The sequence below is a fragment of the Ranitomeya imitator genome, chromosome 6, assembly GCF_032444005.1.
Source record: "Ranitomeya imitator isolate aRanImi1 chromosome 6, aRanImi1.pri, whole genome shotgun sequence".
Taxonomy (NCBI): Eukaryota; Metazoa; Chordata; class Amphibia; order Anura; family Dendrobatidae; genus Ranitomeya; species Ranitomeya imitator.
This window is the reverse complement of record NC_091287.1, coordinates 352,560,331-352,580,917: the sequence shown is the minus strand read 5'-3', so window position 1 is coordinate 352,580,917 and position 20,587 is coordinate 352,560,331. Positions and strand designations below refer to the sequence as shown.

General features: G+C 38.2%; 1 protein-coding gene across 2 annotated transcripts in view; it reads right to left on the bottom strand.

Moving 5' to 3' along the window:
* The window catches only part of MBP (myelin basic protein), a 282,046-nt gene that overhangs the window by 26,348 nt on the left and 235,111 nt on the right, over window positions 1–20,587 (bottom strand). Inside the window, exon 4 of one of the 2 annotated variants that reach the window (XM_069730949.1) lies at window positions 14,206–14,633. In XM_069730949.1, the coding sequence (XP_069587050.1) occupies window positions 14,206–14,633 (428 nt within the window). The remainder of the gene's footprint in view (window positions 1–14,205; window positions 14,634–20,587) is intronic. The other variant, XM_069730950.1, reaches the window with a different exon arrangement.

Here is a 20,587-nt window from a genome sequence, read left to right as displayed (position 1 = left end):
TGGAAGTACCAGCTGGTGGCATACATGTAGCAATGGTTCCATACCCTGGAGCTCCAGGGATCTAGGCCATATGGAAGTACTAGCTGGTGGCATACATGTAGCAATGGTTCCATACTGTGGAGCTCCAGGGATCTAGGCCATATGGAAGTACCATCTGGTGGCATACATGTAGCTATGGTTCCATACTGTGGAGCTCCAGGGATCTAGGCCATATGGAAGTACTAGCTGGTGGCATACATGTAGCAATAGTTCCATACTGTGGAGCTCCATGGATCTAGGCCATATGGAAGTACTAGCTGGTGGCATACATGTAGCAATGGTTCCATACTGTGATGCTCCATGGATGAATGCTATATGGAAGTACCATCTGGTGGCATACATGTAGCAATGGTTCCATACTGTGGAGCTCCAGGGATCTAGGCCATATGGAAGTACTAGCTGGTGGCATACATGTAGCAATGGTTCCATACTGTGGAGCTCCATGGATCTAGGCCATATGGAAGTACTAGCTGGTGGCATACATGTAGCAATGGTTCCATACTGTGATGCTCCATGGATGAATGCTATATGGAAGTACCAGCTGGTGGCATACATGTAGCAATGGTTCCATACCCTGGAGCTCCAGGGATCTAGGCCATATGGAAGTACTAGCTGGTGGCATACATGTAGCAATGGTTCCATACTGTGATGCTCCAGGGATCTAGGCCATATGGAAGTACTAGCTGGTGGTATACATGTAGCAATGGTTCCATACTGTGGAGCTCCAGGGATCTAGGCCATATGGAAGTACCATCTGGTGGCATACATGTAGCTATGGTTCCATACTGTGGAGCTCCAGGGATCTAGGCCACATGGAGCACCATCTGGTGGCATACATGTAGCTATGGTTCCATACTGTGGAGCTCCCTGGATCTAGGTCGACAGCTCTTCTGTGTCCTTGGCACCAACATCACAAAAGAGAGCAATAGCCAATATGTTTCAATCGTCCATCATTACCTGCAGAGATATTGTCAGTGCTTCTTTATGGTGGCCTTTTTTGTAAAGTAAAACCATATTAAGCTATACAGTCCATGTCACTTACCTGATGATGGGTCAGATGTCACTTTGTATGCATGTATGAAAATATCAAACATTAGAAATGACAGTACCAAAATCAGAGCATTTATGTTGCTTTCATTTTTTCTACTATTATTACTAATATCATTATTACCTATGTTCCAAAATCAATTATTAATGACATCTAGAATTGTGCAAGGAACAATTTTGCCATTAAATTATAGAAAATCGGTGCTTACATTTGATCATTTCATTTCCACTTATGTATTTTTACCCAAGAAAACTGAATAAATATCAGAGAGAGATGCATTGAATATCAAACTGGCGGTGAAATCTCTCTGGAGTGTCATTAGCAGATGATGAGTCCACTTTTACAAATTGTTCCGTGCCCAGCTATAAGAGGCGGCCAATGGGGCAGGGATCCAGAATGGTAAAAAGCAAAAACAGCCTCCAAGAATTTTTATCAAGTAATATTCAGAATCAGATGTTTTATCCTTTAAGCCCAAATGTCTAACTGATTGCACCGTCTCATTTTCTTATTCAGAGATCAGCACTTTCAAGTTAGTTCAGATCTTGTTCTGCTTCTTGGGAACTAATGCACATCCCATTGCACATTCCCCTCCCTTCAAAGAAGGTGAAAAACAGGAGGCTGAGAAGTAATTACCGAACTGCGTGCTAATACCTGGAAACAGTAGGAAGAGAACGTTACACATGTGGCCATGAACACTTTTTATTTATTCAAGACGCTGGTTCTTACTTTGAGTAATGGGGATTATGTGCCTTTTACTAATTTGATTACATCTTTGAAGTCTAATATTGCAAGACACGTTAAAGGGTTGATTGTGACTTGTAGGATCGCTACTTCCATCCAACAGGTGGTGCTATAGAGTTCAAGCCCTCTTTTTCTCTTAAGAGGCAATTTGCATGTTGAAAAAGTAGTCACTTTCCTGTTTTATAGCATATTTTACATATTTAGTAAGGGAATAACGTGGCTGCCATTTTTACTATGCATAGCTAAAATATGTACTGAAAAAAAGTATAAATAGCTCATTTTGTAATGAATTTTGTATTTCTAATGGATTAAAAAAATCAAAACATATTCTAGGAGAGAAAATGGGAAGTGTGTAAATGAAAAATATGTAACATTTTTGTTGCACAATTTTTTTGTTCTTTCCTATAGACCCATTTTGATGAAAAAAATTAAAATGAAAAATATATACAACACAAAACAGTGGGCTAGTTACAGTGAACTGTAGATGCATATTTTTCTAATTCTCCATCTGTAGATAAGTAATCTAGGTAAGTGGACTTCCAAAGAAATTTACAATTGCAGAGTCAGCAACGTAGCGAGTATTGATAAAAATGAACTTTTAATTTACCGTAAATATTAAAAAGCCTAAGGCTTGTGATAAGCAAAATACAATATACAAATAGACATACGATAGGCTAAAAACAAAAGCATCACATATCTGGCTTACATTAGAATGGACTTACTAGCATTGTGATACCCATCTAGGTGATGTTTAATTCTGTGTAGAAAAATAATAGAAACATTCTCACCGTGTGATCAGGTGTTATCCTATTGCGGTAAATCAAAGTCAGATTCCTTATGCCGGATATATCAAATTCTATAAATTGTACCTGGTCAGGTATCTCCTTCCCAACACTTTTAAGTGTGAATTTTTAGACCCAGCCAATACTGCTGTTATATCAAACTCCATTTCTCCCCTGATGAAGTCAATGGCGAAACACGTTGGAGGAATTACGGGGCATTCTTATTATTGATCCCCTGGAGACCTATTGAGGGTAATGTGTGGATTTTTTTATGACAATGCTCGCCTCTTCTCTTATATCTGATTTATAAAATTTGATCTATCCAGCATAAGGGATCTGACCTGGATCTACCTCTATAAGCCACCACCTGATCACACGGTGAGATTGGTCCTATTATTTTTCTACACATAACCCAGATAGGTGATGGTCATTTTAAGCTATTGTATGTCTGTTTGTATATTGTATTCTGCATATCACAAGCCTTAGGCTTTTTAATTTTCCATATGTTCTCCGACCCCATGAAATGGTAAATATTTTTCTTTTCATACGTTATACCAAGGTGACATTTTCTGCTGTGAGGTCGCACCCTATAAGATTTTTAACATTTCATTATTATATCTTTACCTTGTGATGCTCCCTTGAAATGAGGATTATAATAGAAGACATACTAAGACCACCGAAGTACAAATCTTAGAGCATTGGATTAAAAAACTGAAAGGGGTGTTCGTGACCATGATGGGTATACCAGCCACCTATCTAATCTATCTCCTGCCATAGTTGATAAAAGTTTTAAAAAAAATACTAGCTTACCCTTTTGAATCTCATGCCACGTAGGGTAAAACAGATTTCTAGATACATAATTAGTGATTCACGTATAACTCGCACTGAGCATGTGAAAGCCTTCTAATTAAGCACGACAATGCTTCATTTTGAGATAAGTACTACATAAAGAGGATAATTCTGCTTTACTAGGAGTTATTTAACCTTTATCAAGAATGATAAGGTAATTACACTTTGTCACGTCATTTAATCGAGGTTAACAGGCTCACAGTTTAATTGCATCGTGTTACTTCAACAGTGACAAGGGCACTCGGAAAGAAGCCGATTCTAGACATTAATGTAGTTATTCGAAAGGACGACACGTGGAACTTATTAAAGAAAATACAATGGGGCAGCTGCACCAGTTGTTTGGATTTAAGCATTTGTATAATTTTACGAAAGCCATACAGGTGAGGCAGGGCCACCATTGGCCCCAAGAATTTACTAAAATTTATACAAGAAATTGGACTTGGGTGCTATTAATGCCCAATGGTGCTCGTAATCTATTAAGAATAGTGCACCTTTTAAGCAAATGTGTAAGATGTGGGATCTGCTTTCGAATGCTGGTTTTAAGCAAATTTACCCTCATTTTTTAGCTTGCTATTTGAAAACTTAAAAAGAAAGCTTACTTGTCATTTTTTTAGAACAATCTTTCATATGCATGTATTTGAGGAATAAGACTATATTTAATTTCTGCAGATTCTCTAATTTTCAGTTGACTCTGAGCTAGTGAATGGAGACTAGCTGCTGATTCTTGTTGCTCTTTCCATGTGTAGCACACAGTTGTAGTAACATCAAATAGGACAGTATACCGCAGTACTTAGCAGTGTAGCTGTGAATCAAACTCTGGCATGAGATAACACACGAGGTCACACTAGAATACAATTCAGAGGCATAGCTCCATTTGTGTGTTTCTTACTCTGCTAATCTCTACTTTGCATCCCTAGACTTTAATAGGCAGCAATTTAATGCAACTTTCCTGTTACGATTAAGATGGATTTTACCACTTTTTAAAGGAAATTAGGAGATGAAAAGGCAGGGGGGGAAGGAGAAGTGTCTTCTAAGAAGTTAAAGAAGCATGTTTTTTGGACACTAAACAAAGAGCTTTGCAAAATTTTCATTGGCTGGGCAACGCATTTATGTATATTAGTGAAAAAAAAGTGTATATCCAATTTGCGTTAAATTTTAGTGATCTACTGGCAGTCTTATTATGTAGCCATTTAGACCACATTAAATGGGGATAGGAGTAGAAAATATCTTTCCATACATATATTAATATCCTTACGGGATTGTCCAGGACTTAAGAATTGATCACCTATCCTGGTGAGTACTGCGGTTTATCTCCCTTTTATTAGATGGGATATAAAGTGCAATAGTCAGCTGTGGAAACTAAGCAATATATGGGCCTGCAGTCTTCCGCACACTACATTGCTTATATCCATCCTCTATTAGATCAGATTTACGCTGAGTGGTTACTGGATCTACAGAAATCTATTTTATGGATAGGTCATCAACTGTTAAATCCCGGCAGAGTAGAATTCCTGACATCAGGCCTTTGTAAGATATCATTGGATTCTGCCCTTCGATCTAGAAAATGCAATACATTATTAGAGAGGGCTCTCATCCCAGTACTTTATCGAGGATAAGTCCTTCTTAAATGTACAAAACTTATCAGAAAAACACACACAGACTGAATATAATTTAGGTAAATTATGTTTAAAAGAAGCGCCGTATTACAAAAACGTGGCATTTAACCTCTTTTCAGTGGCTTCTGGGGTTGAACAAACGATTGGGTGGTAGGGTAAGCACAAAGTCTACACGTTGACTTACTTTCATAAATGTACTACATACTAGTTTCTGTACGATGTGTTATTCAATGATCCAGTGAAGAGCTGTAGTCTAATGTCACTAAATTTGATAATTGGTGGCCCTGCGCTACCCACCATATAAAGTGATTTTAACATAACGTACCCTCCTTATTCTTGAAACTGGAGTAATTCTCACTTCTGCTGCCTATAGCATCCATACTTGTGGCACTTGGAACTGGACCCTCTACCTTCCTTTGAAGACCTAAGCTCATAGCATTACTAACATTTGGCACCAGGGTCAACACAACTTTTTGGAATCGGTCAGAACTGTACGCTTGGCCTTTCATTAAGGATGCTCTAAATGTGATGTGACATTACGTATAACAAGGTGTATCTGGTACTTGATAGCAACCTGCAAAACAAAATTGGCAGCAGCAACAGTACAGAATTACTGGCATTGAGCATTGCTGATTATTATTGGGTTTCTGCCTCTAGATCCATCAAACTAACATCATGGTCTTCAGTTGATTACTGGCTCCGACCATACTTCTGGATTGTTGATCAGTCATTTTAAGATCTACATAAAGTCATGGATTTACGAGGTTTGATAATTAAAAATTAACTGGTACAATAATTCACATATAGCAATTATTTAATTTAGTATGACCTCAGTTCTGCCATCCCAGAAATAGGGAGAGTGACAAAAATGGTAGTGGAACTTCACTTCTGTATAGCTGTGACTGTTTTATGGTTAAAGTAAAGGGAAATTATCATCAGAAATTGGCCTTATGTTTAAATCAGATTTTTGTGTACAAGTATTTTTTAAAAATTGGCAATTTTTTTTATCATCCCAATCTTTACTAAAAAAAAGAAAAACAAAATTAGCAACATTGCAATTTTCACACTTGCCACTGGGGCTTGTTTTTAGACCCATACTTCCTGTCCTTTCAGGAAAAGTTTCCAGTAGGCTACTTATCACCAGAGGCAGGGTGACAGTAACAGGTCTATACAAAGCTGATAGAGGATCCACCAACCACAATAGGCGATGTTACAGCTGACTCTGCTCCTCCTCCTTTCACTATGACCTACGGACAAATGCTTCAATCTAAAAAGCGGGTCGGGGTGCAACCACCATGGCTAATGTCCATATGTACCCCGAAACAACCAGAAGTTAGAGTCTAAAATACCCTTAGCGGCCAGTGTAAAAATTGTAAGATTGTTTTTATCTTTAATACTGAATGTAATATATAAAACAATTCTAAAAAAATAAATTCAAACCCAAAAGTCTGATTGAAACAATATTCTGGTGATAGCTTCACTGTAAGTCAATTCTGCATGTCTGTGGGGCTGCATATATGAGACAACTCCATAAATACCTGAATGACTCCTTCATACTTCTGCATTGAATCTCACATTTATTGGCCATACATATACATTTTGTTCACAAGCTTAAAAAAGAAATACATTTTGTACATATTCATACATTCCAAGACAAATGAAAACATCAGCAAACCCGATTGTCAGCTTTTCCAAATCGGCAACAGTATAATAAAACCTTTTTTTTTCCAAGACATAGTGTGTTCCTGGTAGCATGGCAGCAGTACGTCAGCCGATACTTACGGCATCTCGTTCTATTATCCAGGCCGAAAACACACGGTTAGCATGAGATATGTAGAAGTTTTAGTTTTGGAAGATGATGACAGAAGTGTAAAAAAAAGTGGAACGTAAAACCAGAAAAAAAGGCAGGTATCGGATGGGTATTAGTATACATGCGGACTTGTGGCTATCTAATATATATATATATATATATATATATATAAATAATTGTGTGAATGATTTGATTGTTTATCTGTTTATTTACTTGGTTCTCTAGAATCATATCGAGTCATTGGAATTTCAATTAAAAAAATGACAATGCACGCTAATCTCAAATGTGAAGCCGATTCCATTAGATAAGGTTAGAGAACTACCTGCCAAATGAAATGTCATTCACCCGGAGTTCATCATACTCTATGGATTGGATGGGTTTCTATGAATGGAGAGAAGATGAGCACCGACTCCTCCATTTATTTTCCTAGATTGACCACACTGTAATCTATGCATGCCAGTGCTTATATAGTTTAGCCAAACAAAATCATCTGATGTGTAGAGTCAGCTTAGTGGAAATTTATCAGCCATATATTATTAAAACCACATACTAATATTCTTTTTTTTGTAATCTGTTATTAGGCTGTGTAATGCTTCCATACAATGAAGGCTTTATCACCAATACATTATCACTGCCTGCACTACAGCTCACACGCCTACTAGACCGACCACGCCCCCTCCTCTGATAAGCAGCTCACTGTCAATAGACAATGTACATAGAGAGCTGTGCTGTGGGTGGGGTTAGCTCTGCTTCATGCTACATTTATGGTAAGTCCTCTAACTGCTGCACCTCGTAAATGAAGTGATACATCATTGGAATCAGGGTCTCTTTTTCTACATTATGCTGCTGTCAGATGAGGAAGGAATAAACTGGTTAAAGATTCCTTTTAACAGCATTCAGAGATATGCTTTACAGCAGCCACGCATCAGAGTCTGGAGACATTAGCTTCTATGGAAGAATTTCCTTGGCATGCTCTGTGACCTGTGCAGGGGTCAATGTGCAGGAGAGGAGTGCAATAGTGTGGTTCAGTGCCATTTATATATTGAAGTTATTCTTCATTGTATAACATTGATAACTACTGATAGAGCAGGAGGTGTCAGCCTACGAGGTTCAGCAGCCAGAGCGAAAACTGTAACATTTTAGGATTTCTTTTTGTAATATAGAAAGAAAAAAATACCAAAAACTCTTAATATGTTCACCGTGAAACTTGATTTAAAATAGAAAATCAATTACCGGTAATGCCTTTCCTTTTAAAGTCAAACGTAACAAAGGAAGACGGACGTCACCTTAAGTGAAAGCCGCTGTTAAAATCAACACTATATCACAATAACTAAAGTGAGTGTTCATTTTCGATGGTTGCACATCAAAAATATTGTTTGAAAAAAAATACTTCCAACTATTTTAGAGACATGAGGTGAAGTATTCTCCATCTTTCTTCTAAATTTAATATGTGGAAACAAATTCAAGTTACAGATATTAGTCCAATAATGATAAAATATATATATATTAATACATTAATGAACCAAAATGAAGAGGCAATTAGTAAAAATTATTTTCTAATAAATGTTTATTATAGTTTAACATTCAAAGCCAAGACATAATTATAAGGAATGATAAAACACAGAATTCAGTACACAATGCTGATTTAGAGTCGGAGAGTAGTATAATGTCCTTATTCGGATCTACTCATCTTACATTAGCAATGTAGATACATACAAATACGTCAATTATACTATATACTGATTATATATATTGATCTGCATTTTTTTAAAACACTATAAGAATAAATCACTTTACCAGTTTTAGATAACATTAAAAAAAATCATATAAACCATCTGAAGGGGTTTTCCGAGCTTATATAAAATACATAAAAGTACCTTAATCTTTCTGAATGATCAACAGATGGTTTTCATGGTCATTTACATTCTTTATAACTACGGGTGGGATTACAAATATGAATTAGTGACAAATTACTCTGCTGTTAAACAATTACTTGATATGGCCCTATCTGCTGTCCAGCATGTGAAACACAATCCTTCCTGAGACAAAGGGAAGGAAGAGGACAGGGAGACATACTCATGGAATTGTATGAGTGAGTGATTTACGGTACGTTCACATTTGCGTTGTTGGGCGCAGTGTCGTCGACGGATACCGACGCATGCGTCATGCGCCCCTATCTTTAACATGGGGGGCGCATGGACATGCGCCGGTATGCGTTGTAATGCGCTTTACGACGCATGCGTCATTTTGACGCACCAGACAGGGCGCGGACGACGCTACCTGTAGCGTTTTCCCTGCGCCAAATTTCCTGTTCTTTCCTATTTTATGACAACGCATGCGTCAAAAAACGCTGCGTTGTGTATATGCGTTGTGGGTTGCGCCGACGACTCTGCGCCCAACAACGCAAATGTGAACGTAGCATTACAGAGGCATTTCAGCTACAGACACTACATTCGTAAGTGATCCAACTTACTGTGGTTAGAGTATCTACACATTATTTCTTTTTAAAGATCGGAAAACCCCTTTAATATAATGTACATAAGCATAGTAATAAATGTAACACAAAGTAAGTTAGTGTGTCCCAACGAATAGCTGCTTCGCAAGCATAGCAGTAACTACTTATTTTGGAGGACATGACAAAAAGTAGGACAATTCTGTTTTTGTAGTTCCAGGGACTCCTTAATAATCAAATGACTTCTTACAAGGTTTAATATTTCACTACGGCTCAAAACGAGAACCAGCACTTTAATTGAGGTCAGAATTGGCTGGGTGAGCATTAATGGGTGTAACAATTACATAGCAACCCCCGACAATAAAACAATATAAAAAACTCTAGCAATATATTAAGAATTACGGCATAGCTGGTCGCGTAGCAGAACTTCAATCATCTAAAAAAAAAAAAAAAAAAAGGGAATCGCCATTCAACTGTTTCCATCGGTCTAGTGGTTTTTCATGCAGAATCTACCTCCCCATCAATATTCTCAACAGGATCTGGCTCTCTACATATTAGAGCAGTAGTGAGAAAAATTCACATTTCAGCCAATTTTCATTGCATCGTAGTAAACACCACCAAGTCTCCATGGCCCATCAATTCAGACCATAAAGATGCTAGTAAAGGCTTGAGACAGACTTAGGGTTATTATCCCAGCCAGGCACTTATGTAAGCTTACATGTACTTAGAATTGATTAGCTAACTTTGCATTGTGCCCTGAGTTTATACATAAGAAGATATTTAGATCCCAAAGTGGAATAAAACTACCTGAGTGCTAACCCAATCCAAGCATCGTTACAGGCATATAAGAAGCCACTGCAGTGTCTGGTGAACTGATGGGTAATATCCTACAATATAGCGGTCATTGTCTAGATACAATTGAATGTGGAAGAGTGCACAAGAAAATAAATGGAAATTATTCCATCATTTGGCAACAATCTTGTTGAATGATTCCTACTTTTAGAACAGAACAGCATGAAAGTATTCTAACACAATGTATAACTTGATTAGCACACTCGGGCACAGCACAGGACACGTGCGCGTACCTGCGGATTGGCTTGTCAGAAGCTTGGAACTACAAATTAGAGCTTTTAAAAGAAAGCACATCTTATTGGCCGTCAGTGTGTCCAAGCAAGATCGACCACTTGTGTTAACAAGTCAACAGCTTGTCTCATGCATGTCCGCCAATATTGTTAGTTGTCTTCTCTACAAACAAGTTCTAATTACACCGCGTTAATGCATTGCTTTTCCCCTATCACTTACTGCTGGACTGGAGACACTAAAAGCATAAAACAAAAGCCAGAATATCATTTCCAGTTTTTCATTTATTTGATCTTGGCTGTAGGACACATTGGCATAGAACATGCCTAACAGAACATACAGAAAGAAATAACACATACCGCTCATAGAAGAAATGTAGATATGGCAGAAACGATTCACATACATGAAAAGGAGCACATCTTCGTCATACACAAAGTCATATTCCTATACACTAATCACTAGCTCTAGCGTCAACAGCTCTAAGGAGGATTGTGAAATAAGGTACAGCTAACTCCAGGGCGATAATGGAGAACACCGCACCATCTGTAGCCCAACACTTAAGTATATGACACATAGGCAGCTTGTAAATGCATGTACCCGTATAGACGCCCTACACACTGGAACCTACTTAATCCTCCGAACCGTACAAAGCAATCTGTCACTAATAACCTACTCTGTACCAAATTAACTATATATACAAGGTCGGCAAATGAACATTTGTCTATCCCGATCAATAACATACCATATCATGGGAACAATTGCCTGGACAGTAATGTAATGTTAATAATACTAGTTAGGTGGAACACGGACTTGATTCCTAATTCCAGGTAAATTATATATCTACAAAAATTGCTAGTTGAGCTTAAACTTTTAGGTTGTCTTCTACTGGTGTCTTTATTGACAATGTCCCACCATTTGTGCTGAGTAATTTCTTACTATTCTATACTAATTTTCTGGTATATCTCAACTAGTGGCCAGAAATGATTTTCTGATACAAAGCTCCAAATCCACTGCACAGTTAGAATTCAAATTTTAAAATGATGTGTACCTTCAGGTCCTCAATGAAAACTGTTAAAGCAATATTGTCTCTTGGATTCAGGCTGCCCAAACCATAGGGATTGCGAATCGGAGCCTAGATGCGCAATAGCAGCCAATTTTGCACTTCTATGAAATGCTTCAACATTTAAGAGAAAACAGTGTCTGAAGAGCGATTTGGGGACTAGAGGGAGAGAGGAGATAAGTCCAGCCTTGCCCCTGGCCAGCCTATCCCACTCTGATCTAGATGATTGAGAGCTCTATAACATGTATGTACATAGGGAAAGACCGATCGATTGATAACTAGAGCAGCGGGAGAACAAGCCACCTGGGGAAAACTCTGGATTTGTCTTCTCTCTCTGTAGTTTCCAAGTGGCTCTTCAAGCTATGTTCTCTGAACGCTCCAGCATTTCAGAGAACAACGCAGTTGGCTACAAGCACGCATCCAGGCTCTGATTCATGCCGACTGTGGTTTGGGCAGTATGTCTCAAGAGACAAGTTAACATTAATACATTCAACTCAATTTCTAGTGAACTCTGTTTCCCTTTTTTTGATGATTACAGGCTGACAGGGTTTTATCATTTAACTCAACAGTAAAATTGCAAACTCAAACATGTATCATTTTGTGGTCTCAGGGCTCGTGCAGATGACTATATTTTCGGAGTGCGAGCTGACGAAACATTGGATCACCCTCGGACCAATGATAGTTCATGGGTCTGTGCACATGCCCTATTTATTCCTGAGGCAGAGTCTGTCTTAGGCAAAAATTTGATCCGATATTCGGATAGCCCTCAGTCCTGCAAGTCATTGAATCCGTGGAAACCATCAGACTCCACTCGCTGACTGGCTCCATGGACAGATAGAATGGAGAAGATGAAGACTTTTTTCTCCATCTGCTCCTCATCAGTGAAAATCGGATCACACTATGCTGACACTCTGCTCAGTGTAATTTGATTGATCGACCCAATTGTCTCGAATGAGAGACTTCACGGCCATCTCCTCCTGCTCTTATAGTCATTCCCTACAATTCTACATCTTCTTCACTTTGAAGTCTTGACACTATAAGGCCATGTTACAGACTCAGCCTGTGTAGCAGGTCCATGTCCTTGTGGTGACTTTGGCTCTGTACATCGAACAGCATTTTATTCCAAGCCTAATGATCACATTGTAACCTGCACCTTCCTCTGTACACAATTGCTTGTGTCATCTTGTATCACAGCCCCATTGTCCTTGCACATCTTGTCTTTGCCATGTCTGACACTACACAGACGTCATTAGCTTCTATATAGAAAAAATAGGAAATTGCTCTTTCACAAATACTTGATATTCAGGAATGGCTCAAAGAAAATCATCTTAGTCAGTTAAAGGTCATTTTCCTTCGGTGATGGCATTCACTGCATTATTCCTAGTCTCAGGAAAGCGTACAGATTTTTTTTGTTATATACTTTTTAAATAGTAATGATACTATTGTGTTTGCTAAATCATGTGCAGGATCAGCACTTTACCTGCTTTTATCATAAAGGAAAATTATGGTCAAATTATGCAAATATGCATTTAAAGAGCTTTAATATTAGGCTTAACATAAAAATATCAAATATAAGGCTTATAATTCGTAATGTTAGTATGCAGTTTTTGACTAGAGATTCATACGCTGCTTGTGATTTATCTACAAAAAATGATTACCGTATTCTATTTAAGGAGCTAACTTGTAACTGTCTGTAAAAATTGCAGCAAGTGATTTTCACGCTATATAAAATCAGCAATGGTATTAAATATCGAAGAATTGGGTAGCATACAGATTGCCCATCAGGCTCTTTAGAACAGATTTACAAAATTGCTTCTGTACATGACTGAAAACATTAAAATGCTGAAAATTAGCTGTAATATATTTAGCTGGTGAAATAATCGGTCCATGATTGACCGTTAACAGCGATATCTACACTGTATGTAACTTACACCTCTATCTGTAAAACTTGTGAAATGTTACCAAAGAACGTAATACGACAGTGGAGGAATAATGGCAAAAAAATTGGTGATTAACTGTAAAAGCACATACAATTTCAAGATTTCTCATAACAGACTTGTATTGTACTCAGTATTAGCAGATCTACACGAATACATAAAATACATGGACCTTATAGCACGTTGTCATATATCAAGTGAGTTCTCAGGCAGCTTGCGTAAATTTCCAGTAAGGTCACTAGCCACAATTATTTGGTGTTCAGCAGTGAAAAAATACTGTTGTTTTTACAGCACTGGGGCTGAGAAACATATACATTTTTACAATTACTGTTATGGTTATAAGCATTATGGGAAAAGAGTTTAGACATCTCTCTCGTGGTATAAGGCACTACACCAAACTGGATGATTAAAATCAATATTTTCTAAGGTACTCCGCTTATTAAAAGTTAGAATCAATAATTTCTACAATTTAGGGAATATACAGAAAAGCATATTGGCAGTAAATCACATTCCCACTGGGTCAATTTCAGGATGATTGCAGGTATAGCCGTGTCTAGTTACACTTGGGAAATCAATTACCAATGCAACACCCTGTAGCTTGCACCTTATCCAATACTGGTTAGTACCAACTGAAATAACAAAATGTGGCTGCGGTGTTTAGTGAATGAGGCGCTAATGATTCACTCATTTTTTGGGACAACATCCCAGGTATTACATAACACAAGATACCCCACTGTTCCCCCAGTTCATATGACCCTTGCTAACAATTTTCTCTATTCCTCAGTGCTCACCTTTCCCTTCCTAGGAACATGCCTGTCACCTCCAAAGAGCCTGCCCAGTGAGTCAAGAAGACCCGAGTCCCTGTACCGGCCGTGGGCTCCATGCCCATGTCTAGAGTGGTCAGAAGTGCTTGCCGATGCCATGTGTTTTGATCCGTGACCACGAGACAGTTTCTGTGATGCCATCAAATCCGTTTCTGATGAAGTTGTTCCACTGTCCTCTGGGATGGTTTGAAGCTCATCTGACTCAGAGGGCCGATCTTTGAAGGTGTTGTCCTCCCTTCCAGGAGCATCTCGGGAAAAGAGGCGGACCAAATGTGGGCGAGAGGCAGCGTCAGCTGGGTTGGCACTCTTCCAATCATTCTTGGGGTCTTCTGTGCTCGTGGAGTCAGTCACCGCCATGTCCTTGGATGAGGTGCCATTGTTCTGGTTCACATCTGCTGCAAATAATAAGAGAGAGATGTGAATGCAGAGCTGTGACGAGAAAACAATGATTCCTTCTTCTCACTCTCCTGATTTAGCCATTTCACGCAAAGCTCTAAGAACTTACACAGGGAAGAATTACAAGTAACTCCAAGGAGAATACCTCAAGATGTAAAGCTACATTAAAAATTATGTCTCAACTTTCCAAACACATCATTAGATGTAATTTATACACAATAACTTTATAATTAGAAATCATTATATTCCTAATGTAAGCGAAACACTCTGTCTTATAAGTGTTTCCAAGGGACGCTCCTACATACAGTTTCCTACTGATAAAATATAGTATCACATCACTCCTGGGATCCAGAAGAGTCAGTAGTAATGAAGATTGTCACATCTTACAGGAAAACAATGATTAACCATGTTCATGTATAACAGGACACTGATGCCTAAAAACTGTGCAAAGATTTTGAAGTACATTAACAAGTGATATCTGGGACTACTTAAGATAGATGTCCTTTAATTGCTGTGCTAAACTGAAGGTTCTCCAAAATCAATTTGCCGTAGAAAGAAAAATTGGTGGACCTGGAGTGGATGGAGTTTCAGAACAATTTGATATTCTTCCATTTATTGACCCTTCTACAAGCAGAGCACCTGCGTCAGTGGGATATGACTCGGTAGGACATGCGATATGTCAGTATGATATGACTGGAATACGTTTTCAAATCATTTTTCTACACACTGAGAAGTGATATAGATATGTATACGTCTTTGACACTAGATTTCTCATGACTGGCACATTGGATGTCTGCAAAAAAATTATTTTTATTAGGGGACAAGTACAACCATAACACTACTTCCATATGTAAAACATTCTTTCCTTTAAAGGTAAGTTCACACTAGGTATTTTTCTTTTTTACAGTGATACTTGATCTCTTGGCAGGAAAGAAGCATGTTCACTTAGTTTGTCTTGTGTTTTTTGCTGTGTTTTTGGAATGCAAAATTTGTCTTGTGAAAATTTGTTTTAGTGTTGAAAAAAAGTCCTATTCTATAAAATCAGGTTTTAGCACAAAAACGCTGCAAAACCGGATACCTTCTTGGTTAGTTTTTTCAGCATTTTTTCACCACCCATTCATTTCAATTGGTGAAAAACGCTGAAAGAAGAGACATGTTCTATTATGCAATAAAAACATGCAAAGCACAAAATCCTGATAGAAAATAAAAACAATGTGTGTGCATAAGATTTCTGAAGTCTCATAGACATAGCTGGCATTGTAATACGCAGCTGAAAATTTGCAATAAAAATGCATAAAAAACATGCTGCAAAAACGCCTAGTGTAAACTTAGCCTAAAGATTGTGGGAAGGATAAACACAGATTAATTTCACTCTCCAGCATCTATATTACACAGTACATGACCAGGATATAAAGGGTAAGTCAGAATCACAGCAGGCACATTCTATTAATTTATTGCAGTTATACCCTTGCTTGTAAGGGCATGCTTTGTTATCAGTATCGGCATTGTTTCGAGGGAAGAAATAACTTCGATTAATACAATGGCCATTTGTCACACCAGCAGGATACAGAGTGGGACTTTGGTACCATGTAACTACTTCATCCCCAAATCTAACTGAAGTTTCCATGTTAAACCCCAGTTACAAAAAGTGGGCAGGAATTAGCAGGAGGGGGCATGGCCAACCGTGACCTGACACTTAAAATTTACACCAGAAATTGGCACAAATCAAAGTGGAAATGAGCTAGCATAAATTTTTCAATGTCTGGCACGTAAATAGCCAAAAAATGCACACAATTTATTAAGGGATGTGAGACTTAATAAATTTGGTGAGGTTTTTGCCAATGGGCTTTTAATAAAGTTTGGCTTAAGATGTAGTACTCTTGATTATTTCCCCCCAGAATTTTTTTTGGTGCTGTTTCTTCACACCAACAATTTTCAATGTGTTTGACCCCACCGATCTGATACTGATGACCTATGATACGTATTTACAGCAATATCATACTGGGATTAATTTAAGCCATATATAGATTTTCCACTTAGATGGCACCTATCGGTGGTGCTACACGTACTAACCAAACCTAAACTCCTGTAAAAGCTTTATCCTTCTCCGATATGCTACACTTCAGCATGCTGGCACTTATGTAATGTTTTACGTTCAATTGTTCTGATACAGATGTGGATCCTTATGGTTTTTGACGCATCTTACATGTCTTGCTGACTTCCTGTGACAAGAAGATGGGACTGCAAATAATTAAAACATGGAGGCGGACAGGATACTCTAATTTACGCAACATGCAGCATTAAGATATGGAGGATGAGTGGCGCTTTCTAAACAATTCATACAGCATTAATAAACCTATATTAAATGCAACTGATATTTAATTTTTCAAGTTAATTATGCTTGTTTGCACATTCTTCCAATAGCTTGGAACTGCTTTTCCAGTGTTTCAGATAATCTCTGCTTCCCTACAGCCATCTGACTCCGCACTGCAGCCTTTATGTGCTTTGTGAAGAAGCAGAATACATGTTTATGAGCAGTCAGCACAAGAATGTAGGGGTACAGAGAGCTGGATCTTTGTGGTAGGCCAATAGTAGGTGGGGTGAAGAGCTGTTACAAATGTTCCATTGGAGCCCAATAGCTTTCAGTTAAGCCTCTGAGACCCTATATACAATAAAATATGTAATTATCATTCACATCAAAAATGCAATTAAAAAAATGCTTGTACAAAATGTAAAAAAAAGTCAAAGTGTGAATGACGCCCTTTACTACTGACTCAACCATGACCTGACAAGCTTGGAAGGTAACTCTCCACCCAGTTCCTCTTCTTAGCAAAGTTCTCATGAAGATATTTTTGATCCACGTATATCATTGACCATAAATGAAAAGCAAACAGGTCAATGACTGCCTATGTAGTACTGGGCTATTTTCCACACACAACTCAAGTCCATGTGAGTAAAAGTCACAGCCTGTGCTAATCTGGTTCGATTTCTTGACCATAGCACATGTCAATAGTTGCACCCATCCGCTCGGTAGACAAACACATGGAACTGTACATGGGCCCGGTTACTTTTGCAATTTGCAGCCGTAATTGGACAGAAAAGTTTAGTACTTGTTGGATCTGTAGGGCTGTGGAGTCGGTAAGCCAAACCACCGACTAACTCAGTCTCCTCGAGTTCCCCGACTCTGACCCCACAGCACTGGTCACTACTGAGCATGTAAATAAAGTGCAGCACAGATTCACCTCAACTAAAACCCGAGATCCTTACACCAGTAACAGAACAGACATTTACAGAACATTTCATAACTTTACAAAATTCTTATGAAAAACTTTACGGGCACATCCTGCATTTTACTAATGTACCCAAATTATTATATATTTCAGGAATCCGAGTTGGTCCATTTTATACCGACTTCAACTTCACCAAAATGGACAAAGACTCAGACACCACAGCCCTGCTTAGGGTAGGCTCACATGTAGCATTTTTTATGCTTTCTACAGTATCAGAATAAGTTATGAGATTTCAGAAATCTCATGTACATGCTTGTTTTTCACAACTACTGCATTTTTATATCTGCCGCATGTCAATTCCTTCAGCGATTTTTTTGCCCATAAAAAGCAATGAAAGTGAAAAAACGCTGAAAAAAAACACACATTTTTTGTGTGAATAAAACTAACTTTATTAAACATGTACTATAGACAAATCACAAATATTTCACATAAAAAAACGAAGCACTTAGCAAAATATTGTGCTGCCAGACCAGAAATGCTTAACATAAAGTCCAGTCTGTGGAAAGTTCGGGACAAAGCTGGTCCATGTCTAATGCTATACCATGCCTTGGAGCAATATTGAAAAACAACTAGAGTATTACATAAAGGAACACTGCCTCTTGCATATTAATACCGTCCAACAGACTCTCATTGTCAGCTAAAAATAGTTGCATGCGTTAATACAAAGAATATTTAAGCCACAAGAGCATTTTTATTCTCCAAGAAGCACAAACCATTTGACGGCTTTAACTGATCCCAAAATAAGATTTTAAGCAGCAAAAACTATCAACACAGAAACAAGCACATAAGCCCATGTGGTGCAGAAATAGATAACAGTACGGCTTAAATGATGTCATATACATTTTACTGTTATGTGTCTTGAGAAGATCAATTCAGAAAAAATGAACAGACCACCATCATAGTCAATTAGAGGAACTATACAGAGAAGCGTATTATTGCAAAGATAAAAGTTCAAAAAAGAAACGGTGCCAAAAATTCACCTAACAGAATCATTATTTGTTCAATCTGTTCTTCTCACAGGCCCTGACCCACCAAGACCAGCACACGCAAGGGACTTCTAGAGCCAGAGGCACCGGATTCATTAAGATGCTTATTAATGAATCAGGTGCATCTGAAAATTGGTGTGCACCTTGCCACAAATCTTACTCCAATTAAGGTCTGAGGAGCGAGTGACGCCCACATGCTATGCCAGCTCTGCCTGTTTTGGCGGATTTGGCCAAAACTGGAGTAAAAATGACAACTCTGAGACTTTTGCAAGTGTTTGATGACTCCTAGCTTAATTGCTTTGATGAATCGACGCAATGATCACTAATTGTTCACACCAGAGTTTTGCTCACAGATTCTCTAAAATAAAAAACAAGACAAAAGCATACTACTCCATAGACTTAATGGTGCCACGATAAGGACCATGACCCCCCCAAAAAAAGGAATTTAGACCAGCAACATGGACTTTCCTGTAGGTTTGGAGTGATTCATATCAAAACTTAAGAATAAGGAAGTATCAAATGACTATATTTTTCAAGATTTTTACAAGATTATGAACACTTCTAAAGAATTATCCAAATATAGAAGCTTTTTTTAATATAATTTCCTTCTGGAGAAGGGCTAATATACCTAAAAATATCATGTAGAAAAGGAAGCAACAGGCAAAAAAAATGCCATCACATCAAATCAATTCTCCTGTGATCGAATCTAAAGCCCTAAAAACCGCTTGCCCCCATTGTATCGGTCACATTATATAACTTAGCTCGATATTTAATAGTCCCAAGGCAGAGAAAAGATAAATTAATAATTCAGAAAATATGCAGGCTATGTAGGCATATATAATACAGTAAAACATCCTAGATGACCACCCAAAATTGCATAGAATAGTGGTCTTCTAAGAAGGAGATCATCTCAAAGAAGATGTCCACTATGCATTATGGTGGAGCTGGAAATCTAGTCTAGACATAAGGGTGGTCTTATCAGAGACACGGTCTCCTAGAGAGGTTTCATTGTAGATGTCATGGGACATATGACAACTAGAATGGGAACGTGCACCTTGGTACTCCTTGCATTCATTTGGAGAATTGAAAGCTATGGAATAAAAGTTTAGGATACAAAGTTTCCACTTGTTTCACTTCTTGGCTAAATGAGTTTATTCATATAAAAAAGGTGAGAACCCTTTAAGTAATGAGCAGTTAATGGAGATCTGTCGCACGGTTGGAGCCAATGCCGTGTGGGGTGCTTTCACATTAAGGTCATTGATCTTTCACTACCCTTTGGAGGACGGAGCAGCTCCCCATGGTTCACAAAGTACAAAGACATTCTACAAGATTTCTCCATCATACCGTGTCCTTTTGCTACGTTGTTACCAGTGACAGTTCTAATAAGCAACATGACGATAAGCAGCTGGTGAGCGCGGTAATGGGTGATTCATTCTGCAAGCCATACTTACAGATTAATGGAGAAAAGATGACTCTGATATCAAGCAGAGGAGACACTTGACCACTGAACCAGGGAAATGCATTTCCCCAGTAGACTGGATTCAAGAGTAATGATTGGTATGTGTATATTGCATTTCTCTCGGTGGTATAGATTAAACTGCACGTCAATTTAATTACAAAAAATTAATGTAAAGAGAAACATTCATCAGAAGTAATGAGATCAGCGTAGAGGAAATC